A 27,230-nucleotide genomic window follows, 5' to 3' on the forward strand; every position below is an offset into this window, starting at 1 on the left:
TAGACTCAGCAGGGAGAGGGAAAGCCAGATAAGAGCCCCGCCCTGAGCTCCTAGCCCCAGCCTGAGAGGCTCCCTCACTCCACTCACTGTTTTTCTTTCAATTACAGGATCCCGCCAGTGATCAACCCCTGAACAGCCTTGGTAAGCTCAGGTCCGGCTTTCCTCTGTTTACCTCAGCCCAGTCTGAGTTTCAATCAGTTACTCACTCCTGGGGGTGAGGAGTAGGTACTAAACTCCTCACCCCCACCTCCAAGTGCTAAATGCTATGGGTGCTAGAAGAGCATAGGTCCTACTGTGCAGCACAGGAAACTATATTCAGTACCCTGTCATAGACCATAACGGAAAAGACTATGAAAAAGAATATATATATATACACATATGTGTGTGTGTATAAAACTGAATCACTTAGCTATATACCAGAAACTAATACAACATTGTAAATCACTATGTTTCAATTAAAAATAATAATAAAAATAAGTAGGAAGTTCCCTTGTGGCACAGTGGGTTAAGGACCTGGCATTCCCCCAGCTGTGGCACAGGTCACAACTGTGGCACAGTTTTGATCCCTGGCCTGGGAACTTCCACATGCCATGCGTGCAGCCAAAAAAAAAAAAAAAAAAATCGTAAGTGGGGGAAAAAGTAGGAACCTTAAAAAGTACCTTAAAAATGCTATGAGATACATTCATCCATCATTCAACACATATTTATTGAGCAGTGTGTGTAAGCTCCGGGATTCGCTCTAGAAGTGGAAGGCAGGGTCTCTGGGGAAACAGGACCATCAAACCTAAAACCCCAACAGCAGTGATTCTCTAATCCATTTATCGAGTTATCCACTCTGTCATTCACTCAACAATACTGTGAGGGCCTGCCATGGGCCAGGCCCTGGGCTGGACATGGGGCTGCAGCAGTAAGTACAACAGTCCAAGCCCCTGCCCTCGAGGAGTTTCCCGCACTGACCAGGCTGCCAAGGAACGAGCTGGACAAAGGCGTTTTCACTGGTAGCATAGAAAATGGTAGTGTTTGCCCGATTTACACAAGAAACATAAGTTAATAAAGTATTCCCAAATGCAGGGTGTCTTCCCTTCAAGCATTTTCTTAAGCCATTGATAACCAACACCTGATAGCCCGGCTCCGCAAAACAGTGAGCAAAGAACAGGTTGCTCACTGACAGGTTGATAAGGAAACCACCGACCTCACTTACGTTGACAGCTTATTCATTTCAGGGTCACAAGTTAATTAGGATCACAAACAATATAATGTCCAGCAGGTAAAACGATGCCTAGTTTATACTTTGGAATTGAATATGTCACTCTTCCGTGGTGTCCCCAAAGAATACCAGACATACAAGTGCTCTACCCCTGAGTAAACCTGGGACCTGCCAAACAGGAAAACAACTAAGGCCTCTCCGGAGGGAGGGGTCAGTGCCACGTGATCAGGAAAAACAGGGGGGTCAGGCACGCTTTGACAAAGCCCCCCCCCACCCCCACCCCCCGGGAGAACTGCCACAAAGCAGAAGGAAGTGAGGAGGGTCTCAGTGGTGGAGGGAAGAGCAAGAGCAAAGATTCCCAGGTTAAGAATGATCATGGGTTGAGCAAGGCCTGGGGAGTGAACCTGCCCGCGTGCAACTGAGGCTGGCGGGCACCAGCGATGGCAAGTCCATTTGGCTAGGAGAGGGAGGCCCCATCACACTGGCTTTGAAAGCCTAGGAAAGAGTGTGGTCCAGATACGGACCATGGGGCGCCCTTGAGGATTCAGGAGCGAGAACGTGATGGGATGAAAGCAGTGTGTTGGGAAGCTTTGTCCAGCAGGACAGGCTGGAGGAAGGACCAGGGGCGGGCAGGGAGCCCACGCAGAGCTCAGCGGGCTGTTAACTTTCCGTGGGAAACAACAAACCAGGAAAACCTTTCCCTTCATGGTGAACGCTCTCCCTGAGAACCTCTGGGGCGCAGAGACATTGGGTCCCGGACGGGGGAACTTCATCCAGGGACTCCCGATAAGTCATTCGCTTCTGAGAAAACAAGCCAACCTTGTACACTGCCCCCAAAGCAGGTGCTCGGTGAACAGATCGAGCATGAACGAATGAACAGAATGTCTCCCTGTCCACAGCCACAGCAAAGAGGACAGCTCTGAACACTCACGGCTGACACTTTAAAAACAGCAGACACCAACATTATTAACTTACGCTGTCGCCAAGTCCTGATAAGAGCAGGCAACCCAAGCCCACATCCCCAGGGCCTGAGCTCCGTGTGGGAAGTTTCGGCTCTCCCTTTTGAGGAAATAGACTGTCCCGAGCTTCCCATCAACAGACCCAATGAGATCAGCACTTACCGCGCACCAGGCTCCAGCAAGGTCTCATTCTCTGCTTTTGAAGTGCTGAGAAAAGATGTAGAGACGGACACACAACCAGCCTTCACTCCCGGCAGAATAAAATGAGGCCTGTAAGAAAGATAGAAGGGGTGTGCTGAAGAGAACAAGCAAAGAATAATTCATTTATTCTTTCAACCCATGTTTATTGAGAGCCTACTGCAGTACGGACCAGGCACTGTTCTAGGCACCAGGGACTCAGCAGTGAGCTTAAGACAGATAAAAAATCCCCACATTCATGGAGACTTCATCTCAGGTAGGGATGGGAAAGGATAGGTGATATGCAAGATTTGTAAAATATGGAGTACATTAGAGGTGACCTATGCTCTGCAAGAAATGAAAGAGGGAAGGGGGATAGAAAATGCTGGAAGACGGAGTTCCCATTGCAGCTCAGCAGTAACGAACCCAACTAGTATCCATGAGGATGTGGGTTGGATCCCTGGCCTCACTCAGTGGGTTAAGGATCTGGCATTGCCGTGAGCCGCTGTGTAGGTCACAGACCCAACTCGGATCTGGCATTGCTATGGCTCTAGCGGAGGCGGGCAGCTGCAGCTCCAGTTCAGCTCCTAGCCTGGGAACCTCCATATGCCTCAGGTGTGGCCCTAAAAAGCAAAAAAAAAAAGAAAGAGAGAGGAAAAAGAAAATGTTGGAAAACTGCATTTTAAGTAGGGTGGTGAAGGAAGGCCTCAGTAAGGAAGTGCCATTTGAAGAACAATGTGATGCAGGTCAGGGAGCAAGCCGGGGTGCAGGTGAGGGGAAGGGAGCTGGCCTACTGGTCTCCAGGGATATTCAGGGTCATTATAATTCCTGCCTTGGTTCTCCATGGAGAAGTCCCCGTGGCACCTTGCCAGATTATTGCCTGCAAGGAGAGGGGACCCCAAAGCACTGACCTCTGATACTTTAGGAGAATTTAACTTTCCAAAGCCTTGCTGTGTTCCATCTCCTTGGATAGCCACATGAAACAGACAGCAGAGCTATTATTACCTCGGGTTTAGACCTAGGCCCCTCTCAGTCTCCCTGGCCCCAGGCCCTTTCATTCCAGTCCCTTGCCACCCTGATGAGGGCGTCCTCGTCCTCAATAGTAATGTGATTGTGTCTATCTGCTGCTCAAAAGCTTCCCATGGCTCACTGGCTGTAGGATAAAATCCAAACCCCTGAGGAGTTCCTGCTGTGGTGCAGTGGTTGAGGAGCGAGCATTGTCTCTGTGTCAGGCGCTGGTGATTGCTGAGGCGCAGGGTGGATCCCCAGCCCAGCACAGTGGGTTAAGGATCTGGTTGCAGCTTGGATCCGCTCCCTGGCCCAGGAGCTTCCATATGCTTCGGATGCAGCCAGAAAACAAAAACAAACAAATCCAAACCTTTAGCATGGTGGTCCAGACTCTACAAACTGCCAGCCCTGCCCCCACGACATGCTTCACCCACCTTCCGTCGCAGACACACCAGCAACTCACAGCTCCCCACGCCCAGGCTTCACCCAGTTGGGCCAGCTCCTCCCTCTCCCGTCGCCACCTACAGAGGTACATTTAAGTGCCTTCATGGTGTCTGGTTGTACTGGCAACTGTGTCCTTGTTTGCCTCTTCCCTCAAAGTGTAATCGCCTCCGAAGACAGGACTGGCTGATGCTGAACTCACTTGGAGATGGAGGCTGTCAGGACACCTTTGTTCACTAAGGTTTATTAAGCTTCTACCAAGCACAGCCTGTGCTGGCAGCCCCTGCCCTCCTGAAGCTTATAGTTTAATCAAAATACAAGTCAAGAAAGAGGATAAAAGACAGTAAAAGGGAAAGGGTCCGTGCCTCTTTCAGAGCAGACGCAGGTCAGACTGGACAGGGCGAAACATCCTAGAACAGGCTGTCAAGACAGGGGAAGGCGCCATGGGCTCGAGGGACACCGGTGAGAGATGGACAAGCCTGGGCAAGTGAAAGGCAGTGGCAGGGCCTGGGGATGCACATGCCAAGAAAGCTAAGCCTAGACTGCAGGAATAACCCCCCAGCACCAACCAAAACTGCTCCCAAAGTTTCCTCAAGGCTCAGCACCACAGGCCAGAGTCAGGGGAGGCTGTGGGCCTTGGCAGGGGTGGTGTCCGAGTACTGACTGTAAACTCTTGCCCCCCCCACGTCACAGATGTCGCCCCCCAGCGCAAACCCCGCACCCCCCTGCAGACCTTCAAAAAGGTGGGGATCCCCATCATCGCGGCACTGCTGGGCCTGGCAGCCATCGTCGTCGTGGCTATTCTCAGTAAGTAGCAGCCCCACTCCCCACCCCCCACGGCACGTGGCAGCTCCCACCCACCCCTCCCCCTCTGCCGCCTCAGAGCACCTCCCCACCACTCCCACCCCAGCAGAGTCAAGGGCAGGTGATCTGCATCCCGCTCTGTATCCACCCCTGCTCTGAAGGGGGACTTCCTCTGAGAGAGAACAGGAGGAGAACTCAGCCCCACCCATCGCAGGCGGCTTCTGTCCCAGGTGATTTCTGGGGAGAGCAGTTTGCACTGTGTCCAAACCCACACAGGCAATTTGCAAGCAGCCGCTCCTGCTGCCTCCTCCTCCCAAGTCTGCAGGCTGAGAGCTGAGAGGATGCTGGCAGCCCTGCAGGCTGGAGAAGCAGGGGCATGGCTGCCCCCAGGGCAGGGTCAGAGATGAGGCAGGAGGAAGACGGCCAGGCAGACAGCGCCCCTCCCCGCCTTTAGCTCTGTCTTCCCCAGGGCCTGAGACTCTGTGTGATCCTGGGCCAGCCCCTCTGAGACAAAGAAGAGTAAAGTGAGGAGTTCCCATTGTGGCGCTTCGGAAACAAGTCCGACTAGGAACCATGTGGTTGCTGGTTCGATCCCTGGCCTGGCGCAGTGGGTTAAGGATCCGGCGTTGCTGTGGCTGTGGTGTAGGCCAGCAGCTGCAGCTCCAATTAGACCCTTAGCCTGGGAACCTCCATATCCAGGTGCGGACCTAAAAACTAAAAAACAAACAAAAAAAAAGTGAGTGAGCCCTGACTCCCACAATCCCTCTCTTTCAGTCCCCACATCCTGAGACTGAGTCCTCACCTTCACCTCCAGAGTCACTGCAGGCAACTGACCACAGCTTTCACCCAGGGAGTAGGGCAAAGGGGACCAGACTAGGAATCGGGATACCTGGGACGGGGATCCCAGCACTGCCCCTTGCTGCTGTGTGACCTTAATTAAGTCCCTCAACCTCTCTTAACCTCCATCTTCTCACTTGTAAAACATTCTGCCTCCCTCAGAGGGATATTAGAGAACCAATGAGGTAAGATGTGCAAAGTTCCTGGATAAAGATCAAGTTGTGCAAAAGTGGAGGTGGTGACACAGCATGTAGGGATGTTTGCACACCAGGCCAGGACGGCCTTCCAGGAGCCCTCGGCACCCTCCGCCTCAGCCAAGATGCTCAAAGCTCACCTGGTCCAACCCTCACTCTCCACTTGAGTGCTGAGGCAGAGAAAGGAGGCGTGGCAGTCGGGCGCGTCCATTTCCACCTGCTGGTGATGGAGATGCGGATCCAGAACCCAAACACCACCCAGATCCCTGAGCGCCCCACTGGGGTGTGAGATGCAGATAACCCCAAATCATTCCTCTTGACCTTGGCTGGCCCACAGGGGTGATGGGTGTACAGCGGTGTCAGCAGATTTGTCATCCTAAGCCCGTTTTGCTCAGACTAAAATTCAGATGAGCTTGCCTTTTTGAAGCACGTGTCTTGCCATAGTGGCGAGAGAAAATGGGACCAAGTTCAGGGTGAGCCAGGACAGGTACCAGCACATAATTTAGAGCTGGGCTCTCCCTGGCCTAGAAGGCCCCACGTGGCTTCCAGCCTGGGACCTCTAGTTTCTGCAACCAGAAGAGGGAACGTGAACTTCCATCCTGGCCTGGCCTCCCTCAACCATCTGACTTCTGCAAGCTCAACCACAAGTGACCTTGTGTCTTGGCTTCACCCCAGGAGGCAGAAGTGACCCTTCCTCACCCTGCCTCCTGACCACGAACCAAACTCTGAAAGTCTGGCAAACATCCGGCCTGCTCCCTTCTCCCTGGCTTCTCAAATCAGGAACATAAGGGCCAGCAGGTCACATCCTGAGCTCCCCCAGGGAAGGCATGGAGAGGCCACAAAGAGCTTTGGAGCCAGACAGACTCCAACTAAAATCCTGGTTCTGCTGCTTGAGTGCTGTGTGGCCTTGGGAAAGAAAACCTAGCTCTCCAAGCCTCAGCTTCCTTCTTTGCAATGTGCGTTCCTCCTGGTCCCTGCCTCCTAAGGTTGTCAGGATTCCATGCAGCGCTGCGTGGAAAGCTCTTAGCAGTGATAAGCAGGGCTGTCATCAGACTTGTTACCGCAGCTCTTAGGGCCAGCCAGGGATGACGCTGGGCTGCGGAGGGGAGTGACAAGCTAAGGGAGAGTTCTCTTGGGCAGGAAGAGTCAGGACAGTTTAGAAAAGTGTTGAAATATCTGTTCCCTTGGGATTTAAAAATACTCTCTCATTCCCATCATCTAAGACAGCAAAGGTGCAATAGTAGCTGCAGGCAGGAGGCAGGAGGCAGAAGGCAAAACGAAGCAAAACTCCAACTTCTTAATGGGGCTTTCACTCCCAGATAAAAACATCTAACTCCAGAACTGCACTTGCCAGCTCTGAGAAACTTTCTCAACCACCAGCTCACCAAATTTTCTCCACAACCCCGTGAGGCCCAGAGAGGGGAAGCAACGGGTCTAAAGTCACACAGCAGGTGGCAGAGCCCGTGCTCAGGTCTTTGGACTCCAGGCCCAGGGTTGTCTCCTCTGTCCCCAGACACACTTGGGGTTAAGAAGCTAGTGTTTCTAAATCGCTCCCCACACATTATCTTGATTGACTCCTCAGCCACCTTTAGGGATGGGACAGGTGTTATTATGCTATGTTACAGATGAGGAAACTGAGGCTCAGAACCACGTACACCAGCTATTAAGTGGCAGAACTGGGCCTAAAACCCACATTTGCCTGTCCCCAGGCCCAGGGTGTTCTCAGGGAAACACAACCTCTCCTGCCCTTGGCCACCTGCTTGACCATCAACCGTCTCTGTCCTGCCCCGCCCTTGCCTTCCAGTCAAGGTGATTCTGGACAAATACTACTTCCTCTGCTGGCAGCCCCTCCACTTCATCCCGAGAGAGCAGCTGTGTGACGGCCAGCAGGACTGTGCCTCAGGGGAGGATGAGCAGCTCTGTGTCAAGAAATTCCCCGATGGGCCCCCAGTGGCAGGTGAGTCCAGGGGCAGCCGGGCCAGGGGAGTGGGCACAGCAGGAAGTCGGCCCAGGTCCCCTTGGTTCTCTGTATAGTACCTGCCACCTGACTAGTCAGTTTCCGTCCCTGTTGGAAGGTTCTTAAAAACAGGATCACAGGAGTTCCCGTCGTAGTGCAGTGGTTAACGAATCCGACTAGGAACCATGAGGTTGCGGGTTTGGTCCCTGCCCTTGCTCAGTGGGTTAAGGATCCGGCGTTGTCGTGAGCTGTGGTGTAGGTTGCAGACAAAGCTCAGATCCTGCATTGCTGTGGCTCTGGTGTAGGCCAGGGCTACAGCTCTGATTCGACCCCTAGCCTGGGAACCTCCACATGCCGCGGGAGTGGCCCAAGAAATGGCAAAAAAAAAAGACACACACACACACACACAAAACAACAACAGGATCACAGCTTGTCTAGTCTACTAGAGCTCCAGTCCTTAACATGTTGCAAACACTCAGTAAATTCTGATCAACAAATGTTGGCTGGGGGACAGGAAATTGTAACCGAGCCTGCTCCATTCCTGCTGTACCTGGATGACCTTGGGGAGTGCCCTCCTTTCTGTGGAATCTATTACTGCAAGGACCACAAGGCCTTTAACCAACTATGGATCTTTCTATTCATTAAATAAGTGTTTATTATAACATGTTGTGTAATAAGACTGAGTTGGGTCTTTCAATAGGATATTGAGATGTTTCAAACGTAAAAAGCCAGTTTCCTTCTTGGACCGGGCTATCCCAGCTTGATCCACCCACCTAGTAGTTGGGCTCTGAAATGAAAAGCCAGCCTAGGACATGGGTGATGAGGGCTTTTGTGGGGCAGGGCTGAGTGGTTTCCTGTGTATTTTCTCTTTTTTTGATCAGAAGTCAAGTGCCTATGGACCCTGCTACCCTATTTCCAATAGTATTTCTTTTTTTTTTTTTTTTTTTTTTTTTTTTTAGGGCCGCACCCTCAGCATATGGAGGTTCCCAGGCTAGGGGTCGAATAAGAGCTAGAGCTGCTGGCCTACACCACAGCCACAGCAATGCAGGATCCAAGCCACGTCTGCGACCTATACCACAGCTCATGGCAACGCCAGGTCCTTAACCCACTGAGCAAGGCCAGAGATGGAACCCAAATCCTCATGGATGCTAGTTGGGTTCGTTAACCACTGAGCCACGAGGGGAACTCCTCCGATAGTATTTCTCGCTCTGACCTTCCATGGTGAAGGAACTAGGTCCCTCATTGAGAAGTTTTCCCTGACTAGGCAAGCCGTGTAGACCAGGGGTAGGGCAGCCATGTGATACATCATCAAAACGTATACATAAGACAAGCGAAAAGGGGAGCTATTAATAATTGTGCCAGGGCCAAGGTCAAAATGGAGATTGTCCCCAGGACATCCACATTAGCAGCCTTCAGAATGAGGCTCAGTCAAGCAAAGCTCAATGGAGGAACTTCCCTTGAGGTTGAAAGGGCTGGTGTTCCATGATGTTCACCAGTTCCGGGGAGGGGGAGCTTGGGCTGGTCACATGATGAGTTCTGTGGAAGGTGCATCAGATGGGTCCCTGCCCTGAGCTGACCCAGGTCCCTCCTCTCCCAGTCCGCCTCTCCAGGGACCGATCTACCCTGCAGGTGCTGCACCCAGCCACACAGACCTGGGCCTCTGCCTGTTTCGACAACTTCACGGAAGCTCTGGCCAAGACAGCCTGTGGGCAGATGGGCTATGACAGGTACCCAGCCCAAGGCTCTGGAGGCTGTTATCTCACTCCTCCTTCTCTCTCTCCTCCTTCCTTTCCCCCTTTCCTCCTTTCCATCCCTCCTTCCTCCCTCTTTCCTAAAAGTACAGATATTAGGGTCAGACAGAATGGCTTTGGAAGCCCTTTCCCTTATAAGCAGCATGAACTTAAATCTGCTTAGCCTCGGTTTGTTCAAGAGCTAAGGGGGGAGTTCCCCTTGGGGCTCAGCGGGTTAAGAATCCCACAAGTAGCCAAGAGTTAATGAGGAAAACATGACAACCTCATAGGATGGTTATAAGGTACTAGGGAGAGTCTCTCCGCCCCTCCCCACCCCACCCCCACCCACAGTTCCAGCCCCTTTGCAATCCTTCCCTTTTCTTTCCTCCTCAATCCTCACTCATTCTTGGCTTTGCAAGACACCGTCCTTGCCCCAGAATACAAAAGTCTTATTTACTTCTTCAAAGTCCCATTGGTTAAAATTTAGTTCAAGTGAATCTGATATCATTGGGGCTTCTTCAGCAGTTGAGCTCTCTCAGCAAATTTCTAAAGCAATTGTAAATCTTTGGTGGATGAAAAAGTATATAATTATAAGAAGGGTAATTAGCATTACAAATTGATATTCATTTGATCTTGGCAAAAGCCAAAAAGGTAGTTATTATTCTATTTTAGAAGGAGGTTCAGAGAAGGTAAGTAATTTGCTTAGGTAGTAGCTGGGAGCAAGAGGGCTGGAATTCATGAGCAAGGCCTTCTAATTCCTGGGTATCAGAAGTTTTAGAAGCGTCTCTGTTTCTAGGTTGGGTAATTCTCTCTTCTCTGGAGGTTTCATCTATAAGGGGTTGGGGGGGAGACAGTTGCCCACTCAGAGCCTAACTGAAGAGGATGGAAAAATACCCATATATTCAGTTGCAGAAGGATAATCTCTTCCTGGCAGGCCCCAAACTTCAGGATTCTAAACTGGACCCGGAGAGTAGGCAGAAATGATCAATTCTAGGCAGACATCATCCATCCATCACAGAACCCTTCCCATCAATCCCTAAAGCAAGGTCCCTTTTCAATAAGTGTTCGGAACAGCCATTATTGATCCATCAGACCTATTTGCCCCTTCTGCTCTCTGGTTATCAGGCTTCTGCAGCTCTCTGCCGTCCACCGGGGTGCAATTCCCAGTACCCTCTGGAGAGGACAGCCTGCCCCCCTCCATTTTCCAGGAGAGCTGGGAAGGCATGCCCTGCCCCTGCCAGCTCCCCTCCCCCAGCAGCCACCCCAGCCCAGCCTCCTCCCCACAGCCGGCCCTGCCTCCATACTGCAGAGCAGCCCTGCAGCGCCAGCTGGACCCAGCCTAGCAGGCTGCAGCTTGGTTACGAAACCAGGGTGTCTCCGGGGGTTCTTAAGGTAAAAGGCTCCTGGAATCTCTGTCCTTCTGGAGTTCTTTAAGGCACCAAGCCACCTCGCTCTTGAGTCTGCAAGACGAGAGCTGGTCAGAACTACTCATCAGGATGTAACTCTGAACGGACACTAACTCCCCTGGGACCGACCATTTCCCACATAGTCCTTCCGTCTGGGTCCCTGATTTCCTGGAAAGGAGGCCCTTCTTGTCCCAGGACCACAAAACCCTAGATGGTTCAAGGTGGGAAGGACTCTAGAGATGCATCTGATCATTTTATAGAGGGGAAAACTGAGGCTTAGAGAAACCCAGAGACAGAATGTGACCTTCCAAGGGTACACACCAAGCTAATATCAGGGCCGGGACAAGAACCTTGGTCTCAATTGAGGGCACGCAGCACAAAATCCAGCACTGCTAGACTCCCATCCTCCAGGTGCCGTGCCTGGATCATCCAGGAAGTACCAGATTGCCGGCTGGGGAGGTGAGAATGTGCCAGGCAGCTGGTGCCTCAGGGTGACCCAAGTCCTGCACACAGAGCTTGTACTAGCATGGCTGGATGGGGGAGGACAGGAGAATGGCCAAGAGGCAGATTCAGTACAGGAACAATCAGAAAGATGGGATTAATCAGGGAAGCCTTCCTGGAAGAGGGAAGACATGCCCAAGGTTTGAAGGAAGACAAACGTGGATTATTGGAGAGAGAGAGGGAGAGTGGTCAAAATGAGAGAAATGCTTGTCTAGATGCATGTGAAGTTTGATCTTGGCCTGTCCTATCTCCAAAAGGACCATAAATGTAGCTCACCACCAAATTCAGTGCAGTTGCCTTGTTTGGAGAACCAAATATCCACAGCCAGTTCACTCCAAGGTGAGGGGGAAGCTAAGCTGCCTCCTTTGCTGCCTTGTCCCCTCATCAGGAACCAGAAGAAACCGCTGGGACATTTGGAATAGGGACAGAGCTGGGAGTTACGAAAAGCCATCTGTAACATTTCTCCAGAGCTCTGAGTTTGGGACCAGGCTTCCCTGCCCAAGAAAGCAAGGCCACATCCACACTGTGCCCAGGACTCAGCCCCGGGATGCCAAGGGATGTCATCTAGCAAGGCAGACACCACCCTCACTAACCAAGACCATGTCCATGCCCCAGCCGTGCCCCACCCGGCCTCCACTGCCACCCACGCTCTTGGGACTGGGTGCCACTCCCACCAACGTGTTCTTAACTCCTGTCCCACCTCACTCCTCTCTCCCCCCCCTCCTCCTCTCGCTCCCCCTCAATCTCTCTCGATCTCTCTCTCACAACACGAGCAGCAAACCCACCTTCAGAGCTGTGAGGATTGGCCCAGACCAAGATCTGGATGTTGTGAAAATCACAGAGAATGACCAGGAGCTTCGGGTGCAAAACTCAAGCGGGTAAGTGAGAGGACACGCCTGGCCCACAGAGGTGCACACGTGGGCCCTGCTATGAGGGCTGCGGCCAGCCCATGCTGGACAGACACAGCAAGGGAGACATAAGCCAAACAAGGGGAAGAACTGGCCAGGCAGACTGTCATCCACCAAGAGCTAGAGCATCCTATTTCTAAGAGGTTTTCTGAGTAGACTCTTTGTGTTCATACAAGAGGCAGCCGGACAAAGCATGCTGTCCACATGTCGGTGGCCTTTCGGTCAAAAAGGAAAAGCACATTTGTTTCCTACAGCCTTATATTCCCTATAAAGCCCAACAGGCAAGATTCCAAAGGCCACTTTGTCCTTCCTGCCACTCACCCAGGCCAGAGTAAGCCCTCCCACATTTCCAGCTCTCCAGAGGACAAACCGCATGGCCTTTGTCAATGGCCTGTCCCCATGCCTACCACCTCGCAGCTGAGCCTGGCACCTAAAGGAAAACTGTCACCCTGCAGCAGAGTGACTCAGAGAGAATGCAGGTTTCTTAGCATTCAGGGAGGCTGCCGAGGGCTGCTTCTTCACCAAAGAGTAAGTCTTGAAAAGGACAGGACTGAGAGCAAAATGATCGTTTGCCTGGAATTTCATCGAAAACGCATTCCTCTTCTGCGTGGAGAGCCCACAGTGCAACAGACACTGTCCCAGCCTCTGCTCTCTTCTGTCTGGGGCTGCCAAGAGCCCAGGCTGGGCTGTGACTGGGGCAGGGCCAAGCACATAGCAGCGGGGATGGAATCGCATCGAATTAAATCACACTGAACTGGGTGGTAGCGCAATGCCTGTAACAGCCCCCAGCATGCAGGTTCCATATTTCCCGGGTACTGGGAGGGGACCTGAATCAATGGTGCGAGGGGAACTGGGGTCCCTGCCTCCCAGCCAAGGGACAAGCAGAAACCACAGGCCGCCTCTGTCTCCCTTCCAGCCCCTGTCTCTCAGGCTCCCTGGTTTCGCTGCACTGCCTTGGTGAGTACACTCCATCTCCAAGGGTTTGGGTCCTGGGCCAGCAATAAGCAGGGAGGAAGACCTTCCCCCTCAGTCCCTAAATCTCTCAGATTCCTGGTGTCACTCTGTTTTGTCCCAACTTTCCTCCCTTGGCCTTGAGCTTGTAGGTCAAAACTCCTTCAAGGGGTTGATGTTAAGAAGTCCCTCCCAGAGTTCCCGTCGTGGCGCAGTGGTTAACGAATCCGACTAGGAACCATGAAGTTGCGGGTTCGGTCCCTGCCCTTGCTCAGTGGGTTAACGATCAGGCGTTGCCGTGAGCTGTGATGTAGGTTGCAGACACGGCTCCAGTCCCGAGTTGCTGTGGCTCTGGTGTAGGCCGGCGGCTACAGCTCTGATTTGACCCCTAGCCTGGGAACCTCCATATGCCGCAGGAGCGGCCCAAGAAATAGCAAAAAGACAAAAAAAAAAAAAAAAAAAAAAAAAAGTCCCTCCCACTGTCCACACACTGCCCCACAACCAAGGTGGGGCTCCAGGAGGGAGGGTAGGAAAGCCAGAAAGGGCAAGACTGGGCCCCCACCCCCTCCCACCTCGGGTCACAATCAGCTCATCTATCCACAATCTGATCACCCACATCCTGCTTAGCAAAGATGCATCAAACAGTTACAATGTGTCAGCACCAGAGTTTCCTGGGGGCTTAGCAGTTAAGGATCCAGTGTTGTCACTGCCATGTCACAGGTTCAATCCCTGGCCCAGGAACTTCCACATGCTGTGGGCATGGCCAAAAAAATATATGAAATAAGAATGTGTTAGGACTGCCAATGATGAGTAGAAGATCCCAGACAAGTAAGAGAATTGGTCCCTGTCTTCAGGAACTAGTGGTGAAGCAAAGACATGCTTCAGAGAGAGGGACACAGGGGGTCAGGAATCCTGGGCATCAGTCCCACTGGCTTCCAGTGTGACCTTGGATAATTCAGTCCAAATGCCCCAGAGGATCCTGGGAGACCCCCTGGCTCTGAGAGGCGATCAGAAGGAAAAACACACACTGTGGCCCCACTCATTCCACCAGCCTGGTGGGAGAACCGAGCAGAGCCTGGCAGGATGGCCAGAAACCGGGCAACCTGAGAGAAGGAAGGTCATCGTGGCTCCCTCTGCAGTTGCCCTGTTGGGATAAGACTCTTAGTCATTATCATGTGACCCCCGCAATACCTAGTGAGTGGGGGCTGACACTGGTGGCTGGTCAGTGAATGAATGGTCACATCACCTGATGTGCTGTGCTGGACGGCACCGAAGACACAAAGAGGCTTAAGCCCCAGACCCTCCCTTGAGGAGCCTTCGGGCTCCCTGAGAAGACAAGACCAAACCACAAGGGCATGGAAGGCAGGCCAACGCCCAGGCAGCCTGTGGAAATGACGAGAGAGGGAAATCTCCACGGACTGGGCGGCCCGGAGGTGGGGGCCAGGATGAACATCTCAGAATGAACTGCAGGCTCTGGGAGGGGAGGGACCACGTCTGCCTCTCCGGGCTGTCCACCCGTCTCCTCCCAGAACCCCAGAGACACAGTAGGCGCACAACTCAAATCTGCTGAGTGATCAGTAATTTTGATAAACAAGAGAGGAGACAGCATCTCCGGGACAGGGCCTTCCTGGAGCAAAAATAGAAAGATTTTTTAGGGAGCTGCCTGCAGATCGATTTGGCTGGACAGCAACTTTATATAAGGACAGCAGGTGGCTGCCAGGAGGGAGAGTTTCGACTCTACCATATAGACAAAGGGGGTGCGGAGGGGTGTGAGTGGGGGAGGGAGGTGACAGGTAGAAAGTGAATGTGATGGTGTTTGAAAAGCTCCTGCCAGGCATGGTCCCAGAGAGGGTGGTAGCCTTTCCCCCTTAAAACCACCACTGTGGCCGCCACTGACAGGCTCGGAGAGGCTGAGAACAGAGCCGGGAGGGGGAACTGGAGATGTTTATACACTTGCAAGTCAGATGTAGGTGCCAGGAGACGGGGATGTGGAAGAGGGCACAGGATGTCGGATTGGGAGACTCTCTGGATGGGGGGGAAGGGACTTGGAGAAAGGTGAATTCGGGATGGGAAGATCCATATCTGGAACTGTCTTCCCACTCTCCAGGCCCAAAGCAGCCTGTGGGCGTCTGTTTACTGCTACGCAGCGGGAGCAGAATTCTGTGTCCCTGTTGAGTTTGAAGGCCATGAATTCCCAGCACAACGGACATGCCTATGTTCACAACATAAACTCTTAAATGTGTCCAAAACTAGAAGAAGAAAAAAAAAAAAAAAAAAGGAGCGGGAGATTGGGGGAGAGCCGGAGACCCTCAGTCTCTCCTGGAATAATTCATCATTGCCCTGGTCGCTCCCCTCCCTGGGTCCCAGTCAGAAGGGCCCTGCGCAGGATGCATCTGGGGCTCTAAGGGGAGGCAGCCCCAGCCCCCCCAGAGCCTGACCCCTGCTTTCTCCCTCCTTCCCACCGAGCCCAGCCTGCGGGGAGAGCCTGAAGGCCCCTCGGGTGGTGGGCGGGGAGAAGGCCTCTGTGGATTCCTGGCCCTGGCAGGTCAGCATCCAGTACAACAAACAGCACATCTGTGGAGGGAGCATCCTGGACCCCCACTGGATCCTCACGGCAGCCCACTGCTTCTGGTAAGGCCCACCGGGGAGGAGGTCTCGGGGGTCAAGTCCGTGGAAGGGCCTGAGTTGTTTTCTGATGCCCTCTCCCCTCCCCCACCCCAAAGACCAGGCACCAGGGTGTGGCCACCCCAGTGGGCCAGTGGATGTGATGTCCTTTGTTAGGCCTTGGGGGTCTAAGCAGAGGGTGCTGGTCACCAAGCCTGACGTCTCCCCTTCGAGGTAGGAAGCCATCGGTACCCAGTGTCCTCAGTCCACCTCCATGTCCTTCACTAAACAAGAGCTCTTCCCATCGCCTGGCATCCTGAGAACCCTCTCCCTCTGTGCCAGTCTTCTACGAAGTGGTTCTGGTCCAGGGTCCCTGCCACCCTCCCATTATACCCAGAAACAATAACAACAACCAAACATAGAGACTCTCTTACAGGCCAGCAGAGAAAAGCCTGCCCAAACCTCTGGGGAAGGACCACTCCAGGGCCTCTTCGTTTTAGTCACTCATTCAGCAATTATGAGCACCTGCTAGGTACCAAGCACTGTATTACCTGCCCACCTGCATTAAACTCCATCTCTGGCTTAGAGGAGCGCACAGTGTAGACAAGGGATTTGTAACTGTTTTTGAGACTTTGACAAAAGCTATAAATATTTCCCTGGAAAACCATCCCTGCACACCCAGCTGTGTCCAATGCTGGGAGGAAGCAGTATGGAACGGAACCAACCACAACGAAAGCACCACGGGAGGAACATGGCCAAGAAAAAGCCTTGGAGGAGAGAGTGTCAGGACCCGGAGCTCAGGCCTTGGGAACAGCCCCTTCCCCAGGCCACCAGTTAGAAGTTTCCTTGGGCAGGTTTCACCAGGGAAAAGGATCAGATTGCCCTTTAGAATCTGACCTGAGGTCGGGCATTCCTCAGACTGCCCTTCTCCACCAGCCCCACCCCCACCATCCTCACCTCCAAAGGCAGGGCCATCTGGCACCCCAAGCCCCAGGGCCCTGCGCACCCAGCCTCCTCATCTTGCCTCAGACCTGAACCCCACTGTCTCTGCCCCCAGGAAGCATCTCGATGTGCCCAACTGGAAGGTGAGGGCCGGCTCAGACAAACTGGGCAACTTCCCATCCCTGCCTGTGGCCAAGATCTTCATCACTGAGCCCAACAGCACGTCCCCCAAAGAGAAAGACATTGCCCTTGTGAAGCTGCAGCTCCCGCTCACGTTCTCCGGTGAGAGACGGCCTCCCTGCCGTCAGGGAGGGCTCAGGCCCTGGGCATATCCACTTTTCAAGTCCTCAGTTTGCCCCCTGTTTCCAGCAAATATGTCAGCCTCACATCACTGAAGGCAGGAAGCCCCTCAAGCTGTCAGCTGACCCCCCATCCTGAGGTCTGTTTTCCCCACGTGGAGCCCCTCGGGTGAGAATCACAGATCACCCATTCCTGGAGTTTGTGAGGGACCTGAAAGATGGTCTGACCCATCCTCCACCCGAACAATGGCAAGAGCCTGCTCAGTCTCCCTGCCCAGGGGTCCTGGGGCCCCTTTGCCCTCCTCAGGGGGCAGGGAAATCTTCCGTTAGGGCAGCCCGCAGAATCTCTGTACAGCTCTGCTCAGTAACTCATGCTTATCTTGGGTTGTACTTGGATCAGCATGTCTCATGGTGGGTTGCATAGGACATGGGTTCCTTGGAGAAAAGAGAAAGTTTGGGAAAGATTTTTATACTACAGCTCTTTTCTTGGAGCGCATTAGTATATCAATGATATGAGAGGTCTTTTAAAAATTTTGAACAGTTCGTTGTGTTCAAGTCATGATTTGATAAACTTATCTGAGCACAGACACTTTTTCTTGTGCCGCTTCTATTAACAACCCCTGGAACGTGTGCTATAGAGAGCTTAGCTGCCAGGCTCTCCTCAACCTCGGGTCCCCTCTTCCTCTCTGCTCCTGATAGGCACAGTCAGGCCCATCTGCCTGCCCTTCTCTGACGAGGAACTCACTCCAGGCACCCCAGTCTGGGTCATCGGCTGGGGCTTTACGGAACCTAATGGAGGTAAGTCCCAGGCTCAGGACCACAGCACTGAGTGAGCAGCTCCCAGAGGTGATGGCAAGGAGGACCGTCCTTCAGAAAAACCCATCCTGGAGGTGCAAGCACCCAGGTGCCAGGCAACCCGGAGAATTTTCCTGGGCTGGGGGCAGAGGGCAAGAATGGGAGTGTGAGTGTGTTTTCACCCTCCAGGGAAGATGTCTGATCATCTGCTGCAGGCGTCCGTCCAGGTCATTAACCGCACTCGGTGCAACGCGGAGGATGCGTACCAGGGGGAAGTCACGGAGAAGATGCTGTGTGCAGGCCTCCTGGAGGGCGGTGTGGACACCTGCCAGGTAGGGCCTCCAAGGATCGTGAGGGAATTACAGAGAGAGGGCTGTCTGCCCTGAAGAGATGAGAGAGTTCAGGGGCCAAATGCCCCACAGGAAGTCTTCTTGCATCACACTCCAGTGTGTGATGGAGGGAGGAAGGGAGAGGAAAGGAAGGAAGGACACTAGTCAGATAAAGATCTAAGAATGGATGGATGATGGATGCCTGGATGGATAGATAGATAGACAGACAGACAGACAGACAGACAGATAGATGCAGGAACATTTCACACATAAACTTGATGGTTCCCCCCCACACACACACCTTGCTCTTACTTCCATCATCTGCAGCAGTGTGAGCCCACAAAGGGGAGGAATCCCAGGTCTGTTTTCTCCATAACAGTCCTAAGCTGCTGAACTAAACTAGAGAAAACCCATCTCCCACAGGCCGATCCCTGGTGCACTACCCCTCACGCCATCCCCAGTGGCTAAACATTGAAAATATTCTCACACACACACCCCCCCCCAGGATCTCCTGAACCATTTCCAAGAAAACCACAAACCCTACTCCCACCCCCACCCCCATCTGCCGTCATCAAATTCCTTTACCTAGGAGGCATCTGCTGATGACTTGATCTCTGATGTCAGGTAAATGCTGGATTTGGGGGACAGTATCTTCCCTCAGGGAGCTCACGGTAGTGAGGGTGGGGTTGCAAACAAAACAAAACAAAACAAACAGGCAGTTCCGCTATAGTGTTATTAGGTTCTGAGGGCGGGAGCCCCAGGGGCTGTAATTGTTGGTAAGAAGGACACGCAAACACGCACGCTCTTCACTGTCTGACGTCTTTTTTTTTTTTAATTTGGTTGTTTACTTGTCTCCTCTCCCCCACCGTACTTTCTCTCTCACTCACTCTCCCTCTCTGTCTCTCCCCCCACTCCTGCCCCATTTGATTCTAAGCTTTTTTTTTTTTTTTTAATTGATTCCCGCTTGTCTAGAACAGAGGCTGGCATGATACAGGCCCTCCTGAAATGGGACTTACGGTACATTTGGGACCTATTAGGTTAAGCAAAGACAAGCCGGCTTCCTTAGTGCAGGACCCTGTACAGCCCTCACCGCTAGCGTGAGCTGTGGATTTCTGGCAGAGGGCTAACTGCATGCCCACAACCTACTTAACTGCAGGCAGAACCCTTTGGACCCAGAAGGGAAGGATGTTCCAGGCGGCAGGGAAGAGCATAAGCAGAGGAGTGAGGGTAGAGCAGCAGAGAGTGACGGAGAGCAAGGAACGGATGGGCCTGTGCAGGGAGGGGAGGGAAGAAAAGCACCCCCCTCCACCACACTTCTGCCCACCCTCCCCAGCAGCCCCTGCTCTGGCCTCCCACAGGGTGACAGTGGTGGGCCTCTGATGTATCACTCTGGCCGGTGGCAAGCAGTGGGCATCGTGAGCTGGGGCTATGGCTGTGGGGGGCCGAGTACCCCTGGAGTATACACCAAGGTCACAGCCTACCTCGACTGGATCTACAATGTTCGGAAGGTGAGCCTGTTTGCCCTCCCTGCTGTGCCCTCCCTCTGTTCTGCTCCCCTGAGGGTACCAAAGCATCCTTAGGTTTTATTTAACTGGCTCTGAGATACCCCTTTCTGTCCCAAATAATCTTCCCTCCCAGCAAGTGATAACCTGGGATTCCACCATTAAGAGCTGAAATTCCTTAAATCAGAGATTCACGTTAAATGCAAATACCTTCTGGCATGGAACACCCCCAGCTTTACTGCGCTCTCTTCTCTGGCACTTTCCTGGAGTTTCCCCCATGGCTCTGCAGGTTAAGGAGCTGGCATTGTCACTGCTGTGGCTCAGGTCACTACTGGCATACCCACTCGATCCCCAGCCCAGGAATTTCCACATGCTGCAGGCACGGCCGGAAAAAAAGGACACTTTCCAGAGAACATATTCTGATAAGAAGGAAGATAGAAAGGCTTACGAGGTTTTCTGGCAGCAAAGAGACAGCAAAGAGCTTCAGAAAAGGAAGATTAATTTTACACGCCACCATTTTGTCCCATTTCAAGTCATCTGATTTCTTTGTTGGTCTCTTTGATTCTAGTCTGATCCATGATGCTGCTGCCCACCTGCAGTGCTGGAAACTGCTTCCCTCCTGCCCTGCCCACCTGGGGATCCACCAGAAGTCAGGCACAGAGCAAGAGCCCCCTTGGACCCATCTCTCTGCAATCTCGGCATTCCTTGGCACAGCAAAGGACCTTCACTCCTGTAAGAGACCCCACAGGCACCCAGGAGAAAGTCAGCAGCCCCAGCTCAGATACCCTGACACTTCCAGCATCCCAAGGAAGGAGAGACACAGCCCACAAGCCAGCCTCCAGGCCAAGGTCTCGGAAGACATTGCTAGGCCAAGAAGGAAATTTCTACTGAAGAAAAGAATGGACATAGATGCTCTTCTCAGAGCCCAGATCACCACGAGCTAGAGTGGAGGGAGGAAAGGGTGTGTGCCAGCCCTCTCCTTCCCTACCCATCCCCAAGCCCACCCAAACGAGGAAGCATTTAGAATGTAAAATGCACTGTCCTGCTGTTTGCACTATCATTTCTTACTATTGTTATTACTGCTACCTCTATGGCCACTGTTTATTATACTGGTGGGTGAGCTCCTTGAGGCTGCATGGTGAGAGCTGAGCTCAAACTACTGACGCATGATCTGTACTTTGGCCTGGGTAGGAAAAGGTCTTGGGGAGATGATTGACACTCAAAGCAGAAGAAGAGGAAAAATGGAGACCAGATCTGATGGGTAGAAGCAACAGTGACCAGCCAACTGGTAAAGCCAGCATCAGTCAGTAAGTCTCCTTTGCACACACGTCTCATCCCACTGTCCTTCTCTCCTTCCTCCCTGCCATGATATACCCTCAACTTGGGAGGAAGAGAATTTGGACCTTCAAGGCTGACATTACATCCTGGCTCCCCAAGTGGCTAGAAGGAGGTATTGCACCTCTAAGTCACAACCTGGAAAGTCCTGGCTGTGGTTTTTATCTTTCGCTTTTTAAAAAAGTCATTTATGGGGTTCCTTAGTAGCCCAGTGGTTAAGTATTCAGCATTGTCACTGCTGTGGCTTGGGTTCAATCCCTGGCCTGAGAACTTCCACATGCAGCCAAAATTAAATAAATAAAAACCAAAAATAAAAACAAATAAACAGGAGTTCCCGTCGTGGCGCAGTGGTTAACGAATCCGACTAGGAACCATGAGGTTGCAGGTTCGATCCCTGCCGTTGCTCAGTGGGTTAACGATCCGGTGTTGCGGTGAGCTGTGGTGTAGGTCACAGACGCGGCTCGAATCCCGAGTTGCTGTGGTTCTGGCATAGGCTGGCAGCTACGGCTCCGATTAGACCCCTAGGCTGGGAACCTCCATGTGCCGCGGGAGTGGCCCAAGAAATGGCAAAAAAAAATAAAAATAAAAATAAAATAAACAAAATATTTATCATCTGCCAGGTATGAGATAGTCTCCATGCTGGGTTCTGAGGATATAAACATGAATAAATTCCTACACTCAAAATGGCCAGAGAAGTTAGCCCAGTTGGTAGCTTGATGAAGGCCCAGGTATTCTGAAGACCCTCTTGCTACAGCTGGGTCAAATCCTGGATAAAATAGACTTGTTAGGGAGTTCCCATTGCGGTACAGCAGAAACTAATCTGACTAGTATCCATGAGGATGCGAGTTTGATCCCTGGCCTCGCTCAGTGGTCAAGGATCCGGCGTTGCTGTGAGTTGTGGTTGTAGGTGGCAGACACAGCTTGGCTTCTGAGTTGCTGTGGCTGTGGTATAGGCCAGCAGCTGCAGTTCCAATTGGGCCCCTAGCCTGGGAACCTCCATATGCCGCACATGCAGCCCTAAAAAGCCAAAAAAAAAAAAAAAAGACTTGTTAATGGTGTATTAGGTTCTTAGTAAATAATATAAATCCTCAAAGGCAAAAAAAAAATCAAAATACAATAAAACTGTCAGAATCATGAGCTGAAACTAAGGTGGAGATCTGGGAGCAGCTAACTATAATCTTGGGGTCCCCTAGGGACAAAGACTTACATGAAGGCTGAGATCAGAACTAAACCCAGACTCACTGCAGGTAGGGAAGCTGAACCTGGGACTCTCACATGCACCAGAGACAATCAAAGGAGGCATATGTGGTCCCAGATGGCAGATCAAATGCAGGAGGAAAACATCCCAAATTTAGAGCCTTGGGATACCCCAAGATCCTCCAAATAGAAGCTCACAATCAAAGATCAGTCAAGATTTTAAACAAGAAAAACCACCGTATGCCGCATATGAAAATCATCAAAACCAGAAAATAGAACCTCAAGGATTTCAGATGTTAGAATTATCAGGTAATTACAATAATAACTAATAAAGTATTTCTATGTCCTGGGCACTATTCTAAGTATTTCATCATTCCCCAGTGCAGGAGCTTTCTTCTGACACAGGCACAGCCCCCTCAAAAAAAAAAAAAAAAAAAAAAAAAAAACAAGTGCTTCATCAGGTACTGACTCATTTAATAATCACTCAAACCTATGAAACAGGTACTGTTCTTATCTCCATTTTATGGCTAAGAAGACTAAGGCATGATGAGGTTAACCACCTTGCCCGAGGTTACATACTCATAAGTTGAACATGACCATTCTGACTTCAGAGTTCATGCCATAAACTATCACAATAATGATATACTGTGAAATATATCCAATATGAAATGTTTACATTAATTAAAAATGACTATTTTCCCATATTTTAAAAATTATTTTTAACTGTGGTAAAAATCCATATAACATAAAATTTATCATCCTAACCACTGTTAAGTATACACTTTAATGGTATGGGGAACATTCACATTGCTGGGCAAACATCACCACCATTCATCTCCAGAACTTTTTTCACCTTGTGAAACTAACACTCTGTACCTATTAAAGAATCATTCCCCCCCCCCCCCGCGCCCCCTGCTTTCCCCCTCCCCCCAGCCTCTGGCAGCCACCATTCTACTTTCGGTTTCTATGAACCTGACCTCACATGACTCAAGATATCTCATATAAATGGAATTATATGGCATTTGCCCTTTTGTGCCTGGCTTATTTCCCTTAGCAAAGTGCCTTCAAGATTCATCTATGTTGTAGCATGTGTCAGAATTTCCTTCCTTTTTAAAGATGAATGATATCTCACTGTTTATACCACATTTTTTTTGGTCTACTGTCAAAAATTGGGCTGCTTTCACCTTTTGGCAATTGTGAATAATGAACATGAGTGTACAAAACCTTGTTTTCAATTCTTTTGAGTATATGCCCAGAAGTGAAATTTATGGATTATACGATAATTCTATTTTTAATTTTTTATTGTTTCCCATAACAGCTGCATCATTGACATTCTGATCAACAGTGAATAAGGGTTCCAATTTCTTCACATTCTCACCAACACTTGACATGTTCTGATAAAAAGTGTTTTAATAATCAAACAAAAATGACAGGCAGATTTGAAGAAGAACCAACCAAATAGAGCTCTTAGAGATAAAAAGTGTCCTGGAAGGAACTAAGCTTCTAAGTTTCTGGGCTCCCCTTGGACCACCCGCTGCCTGGCCTAAAGGGGGGCCCTAGGCCTGGTTAGAGAAGCCACATTATGACTTCATGGGCATGGCATCTGCATGCCCAGAGGACACTGAAGGGAGTTAGAGGAGGAGGCTGAGTCCAAGGGCATCTTAGAGCTGCTGCACCTTCCCTGCCTCCCTCCCCACCTCCCTCCCCAGATGCCTCATTGGGTGAGAAAAATAAACTTTAACTTGTCTAAACACAGAGAAAAAGAAAAGAAAAAACAAGTATAATTATAAATAAAAAAACTGAAGGTTTGGGGTAAATAGCATTTAAGACACAGATTGAGAGAATTCATGAACTGGAAGATAGATTGAAGAAGGTACTAAGTTTGCAGGAATTCCTGTTGTGGCTCAGCAGGTTAAGAACCTGACTAGTATCCTTAAGGATGCAGGTTCAATCCCTAGCCTCACTCAGTGGGTTAAGGATCTGGCATTGCCACAAGCTGTGGTATAGGTTACAGATATGGCTCTGCTCTGGTATTGCTGTGGCATAAGCCTGCAGCTACAGCTCCAATTCTACCCTTAGCCCAGGAACTCCCTTATGCTGCAGGTACAGCCCTAAAAACAAACAAACAAAAAAGAAGTTAGTAAGTTTGTAGCAGCAAGAAACAAGAAAATTTTAAAATAGAAAACAAGGCTATGAACAAGAGAGCCTGGAAAGATAAGGTCTAATACATCCAGCGAGAGACTCCAGAGAGAGAGAGAATGGAAAGAATGAAAGAGAAGCAATATCCAAAAACTTAACAGCTGAGTCTATCCAGAACTGATTAAAATGAAAAATTCTTTGGGAAAGAGCACACTTTATTGGGACGAGAGTGCGCATGTGACCAGCACAAAGGCTGCCCGAGGCATCCTACAAGTCACGCTCACAAGGCACACAGGACATTTTGTTCATAAAGATCAACTGGAACATAGACTCCTCTGGGCAACTTCCCTGACCTCACCCCTCTGAGGGGTCACAACATTCTCACCGTTTTCTGGAAGGCAGCTGTGATCTGCTAGAGATATGCCGTATGCCACCATAGTTTATATTTATACAACCAAGGAGGAAACATTAAAGTAAATCTTCACTCCTAGGCCCAGTAGAGTGAATCTGCATAATAGCAAAGAAGAAGAGAAACACTTTAAAGCAGGTAAAGAGAAAAGCCAGATCCCCAATAGTATCACAAATGTACCACAATTAGACGAACAGCAGACTTCCTCACAGCGACAAAGGCACAGGAAGACCGTGGAATTGTATTTCAGTGTGCCAAGAGATAACAGTCAATCCAAAAATTGTGAACCCTACAAAACTATCATTTTAAGGAAAAAGGAATTTTTAGGAAAACAAACTCTGAGAGTTTACTACCAACAGATCTTCTCTAAAGAAACATATAAAGTATATACTTTAGGGAGCAGGAAAACGATACTGAAAAGAACTGAGATGCAAGAAAGACTAGCAAAGGATGCAATTGGTAAAAAAAAAAAAAAGTAGATGAATCTAAAACTTTGTTAACAAGAAATAACAATAACATCTATTTTGTGGCTTAATTTTTTTCCTTTTTTTTTTTTTTTTTTTCTTTTTAGGGCCACACCCATGGCATATGGAGGTTCCCAGGCTAGGGGTCTAATCGGAGCTATAGCTGCCGGCCTACACCACAGCCACAGCAACACAGAATCCAAGCCATGTCTGTGACTACACCATAGCTCACGGCAACGCCGGATCTTTACCCCAAGGAGCGAGGCCAGGGATCCAACTCACAACCTCATGGTTACTAGTGGGATTTGTTTCCACTGAGCCACTATGGGAACTCCTATTTTGTGGCTTAATTTAAAAAGTCTAATTAAAATACACAATAGCAACAGCGTGTAAGTCAGGAGGGGTTAGTTGGAGTTAAAGTATTCCAAAGTTCTTAACGTTTTCAAGAGGGAGTTTTTTGGTTTTTGGTTGTTTTTTTGTTTTGTTTTGTTTTGTTTTGTTTGTCTTTTTGCAATTTCTTGGGCTGCTCCCAAGGCATATGGAGTTTCCCAGGCTAGGGGTCTAATGGGAGCTGTAGCCACCAGCCTACGCCAGAGCCACAGCAACGCAGGATCCGAGCCACGTCTGCAACCTACACACAGCTCACAGCAATGCCGGATCCTTAACCCACTGAGCAAGACCAGGGACCGAACCTGCAACCTCATGGTTCCTAGTCGGATTCATTAACCACTGCGCCATGACGGGAACTCCCAAGAGGGAGTTTTTAATATTAAGTTATGTTACATAAAGTATATGTATGATATTCTTTTTTCTTTGGAGTGCTTTATTTTTATCTTTTTTTTCCAATCAACAGTTGCACCGCTTTTATTGGCAATCAGTACTCTGACAGGAACACTGATGGCCAGAGGCCTGGCAGTGGTTTGGAGGGGTTGGCTCTTAGACAGCGAGTGAGCAGGCTGATGTGAGGAGGATGGGCAGAAGAGGAGGCTCCCCACTCCCCCATTTCAGGAGGCTCCCCACTCCCCCATTTCAGGAGGCTCCCCACTCTCCCATTTCAGGAGGCTAAGGAGAGCCAAGGCCTGTGGGCCTGCCAGGTCAGGAACCTGGAGAGTGGAGTGGGGCCAGAGGGACTGCCTCAGCATCCGTCCTCTTCCCAGGTCCCTGAGTCTCAGGCCATCATGGCCTCAGTAGTGACTCAGATCTCCCAATGTTCAGCAGCCAGGTGATGTTTCCAGAATGACTCCTGTTCTCTCTCCTGTGTTGGGTAAGTTCATTAGCATGTGCTCACCACCTCCTGAGATGGAGCCCATGCAGGTCGGGAGACCTGAATTCACTGCGGAGAATCAGCTGCTCTTACACATCCCTCTCCCATCTTGGATGCTGGTGTATGTACTGTATTCTAAGTGGCCAAAAGAATAACTGTCAAAAGAATGGAAATAACATGCTTAACTTCAAAACAATAAGAACAAGAAATAGATTAAGAAAAAACAAACAAAATATCCAACAATCTCAAAAGAAGGAAGAGGAAGAGAGCTAAAAGAGAAGAAAGCATAGAAAGTGGACCAAATAGAATGCAAAAAAATAGGATGCTTAAAATAAAAATATCGTAATCGCAATAAATGTTAAATTCACCAACCAGTACTTAGAGAGAGGTACAACGGATTAAAAATGTAAAATCAGGCTACATGTTATTTATAACAGACCCACCCAGAATATTACATTATAAACCATTAAAGTAAAAAAGATGAAAAAAGATATAGAAACTTGGACAGATTTAAGCTGGGGATCTGATACTTTTTAAAACAGGGATTTAGGACAAAAAGGAGAAACTGACTTTAGGATAAAAAGAGTCACTACATAATCATAAAAGCTTCAATTCACCAAGAAGATATGGTAAGTTAAAACTTCTCAACAAAAAGAAGAAAAAATGCAGTCCCTTTGTCACCACTAGGAGTTGGCCATCACACCAAGTCTTTGTTCTGAAATGGTATTTAAAGAGAAAAGAAATAAGCATTTTTCTGTTTTGCCATAGAAATCTACTTCCAGGTAATAAGATGGCTCAAGATGGTGAGGGGAAGCTCTTCTTTACAGAAAAATATAGCTAATTGATGTAGATGCTGATAGAAAACAACTTT

The 27,230-nt window shown here is 50.2% G+C and overlaps 2 protein-coding genes and 1 long non-coding RNA gene across 8 annotated transcripts in view; 2 read left to right on the forward strand and 1 right to left on the reverse strand.

Moving 5' to 3' along the window:
* Positions 1 to 21,211, forward strand: part of TMPRSS4 (transmembrane serine protease 4) — a 34,724-nt gene extending 13,513 nt beyond the window's left edge. The window contains exons 2-13 of one of the 4 annotated variants that reach the window (XM_005653708.4): positions 108 to 141; positions 4,486 to 4,599; positions 7,432 to 7,584; positions 9,182 to 9,311; positions 11,998 to 12,099; positions 13,046 to 13,086; positions 15,552 to 15,711; positions 16,742 to 16,908; positions 17,625 to 17,723; positions 17,910 to 18,052; positions 19,408 to 19,557; positions 20,120 to 21,211. In XM_005653708.4, coding sequence (XP_005653765.1) covers positions 108 to 141; positions 4,486 to 4,599; positions 7,432 to 7,584; positions 9,182 to 9,311; positions 11,998 to 12,099; positions 13,046 to 13,086; positions 15,552 to 15,711; positions 16,742 to 16,908; positions 17,625 to 17,723; positions 17,910 to 18,052; positions 19,408 to 19,557; positions 20,120 to 20,131 — 1,305 coding nt within the window. In that variant the 3' untranslated portion in view covers positions 20,132 to 21,211. The remainder of the gene's footprint in view (positions 1 to 107; positions 142 to 4,485; positions 4,600 to 7,431; positions 7,585 to 9,181; positions 9,312 to 11,997; positions 12,100 to 13,045; positions 13,087 to 15,551; positions 15,712 to 16,741; positions 16,909 to 17,624; positions 17,724 to 17,909; positions 18,053 to 19,407; positions 19,558 to 20,119) is intronic. The other 3 variants (XM_084976316.1, XM_021062910.2, XM_013977479.3) reach the window with 3 other exon arrangements.
* The window catches only part of IL10RA (interleukin 10 receptor subunit alpha), a 926,736-nt gene that overhangs the window by 104,336 nt on the left and 795,170 nt on the right, over positions 1 to 27,230 (forward strand). The window lies entirely within an intron of this gene.
* Positions 1 to 27,230, reverse strand: part of LOC100622439 (small integral membrane protein 35) — a 118,876-nt gene that overhangs the window by 80,564 nt on the left and 11,082 nt on the right. For all 3 annotated transcript variants that reach the window (XR_014815410.1, XR_014815409.1, XR_002335658.2), the window contains one exon: positions 2,329 to 2,436. This is a non-coding gene — a long non-coding RNA (small integral membrane protein 35). The remainder of the gene's footprint in view (positions 1 to 2,328; positions 2,437 to 27,230) is intronic.

Source organism: Sus scrofa, chromosome 9 (genome assembly GCF_054392235.1).
Source record: "Sus scrofa isolate SSC_HxYL_T2T_F1_AM1 chromosome 9, Sscrofa_HxYL_maternal_Yorkshire_Landrace_v2.0, whole genome shotgun sequence".
NCBI classification, from domain to species: domain Eukaryota; kingdom Metazoa; phylum Chordata; class Mammalia; order Artiodactyla; family Suidae; genus Sus; species Sus scrofa.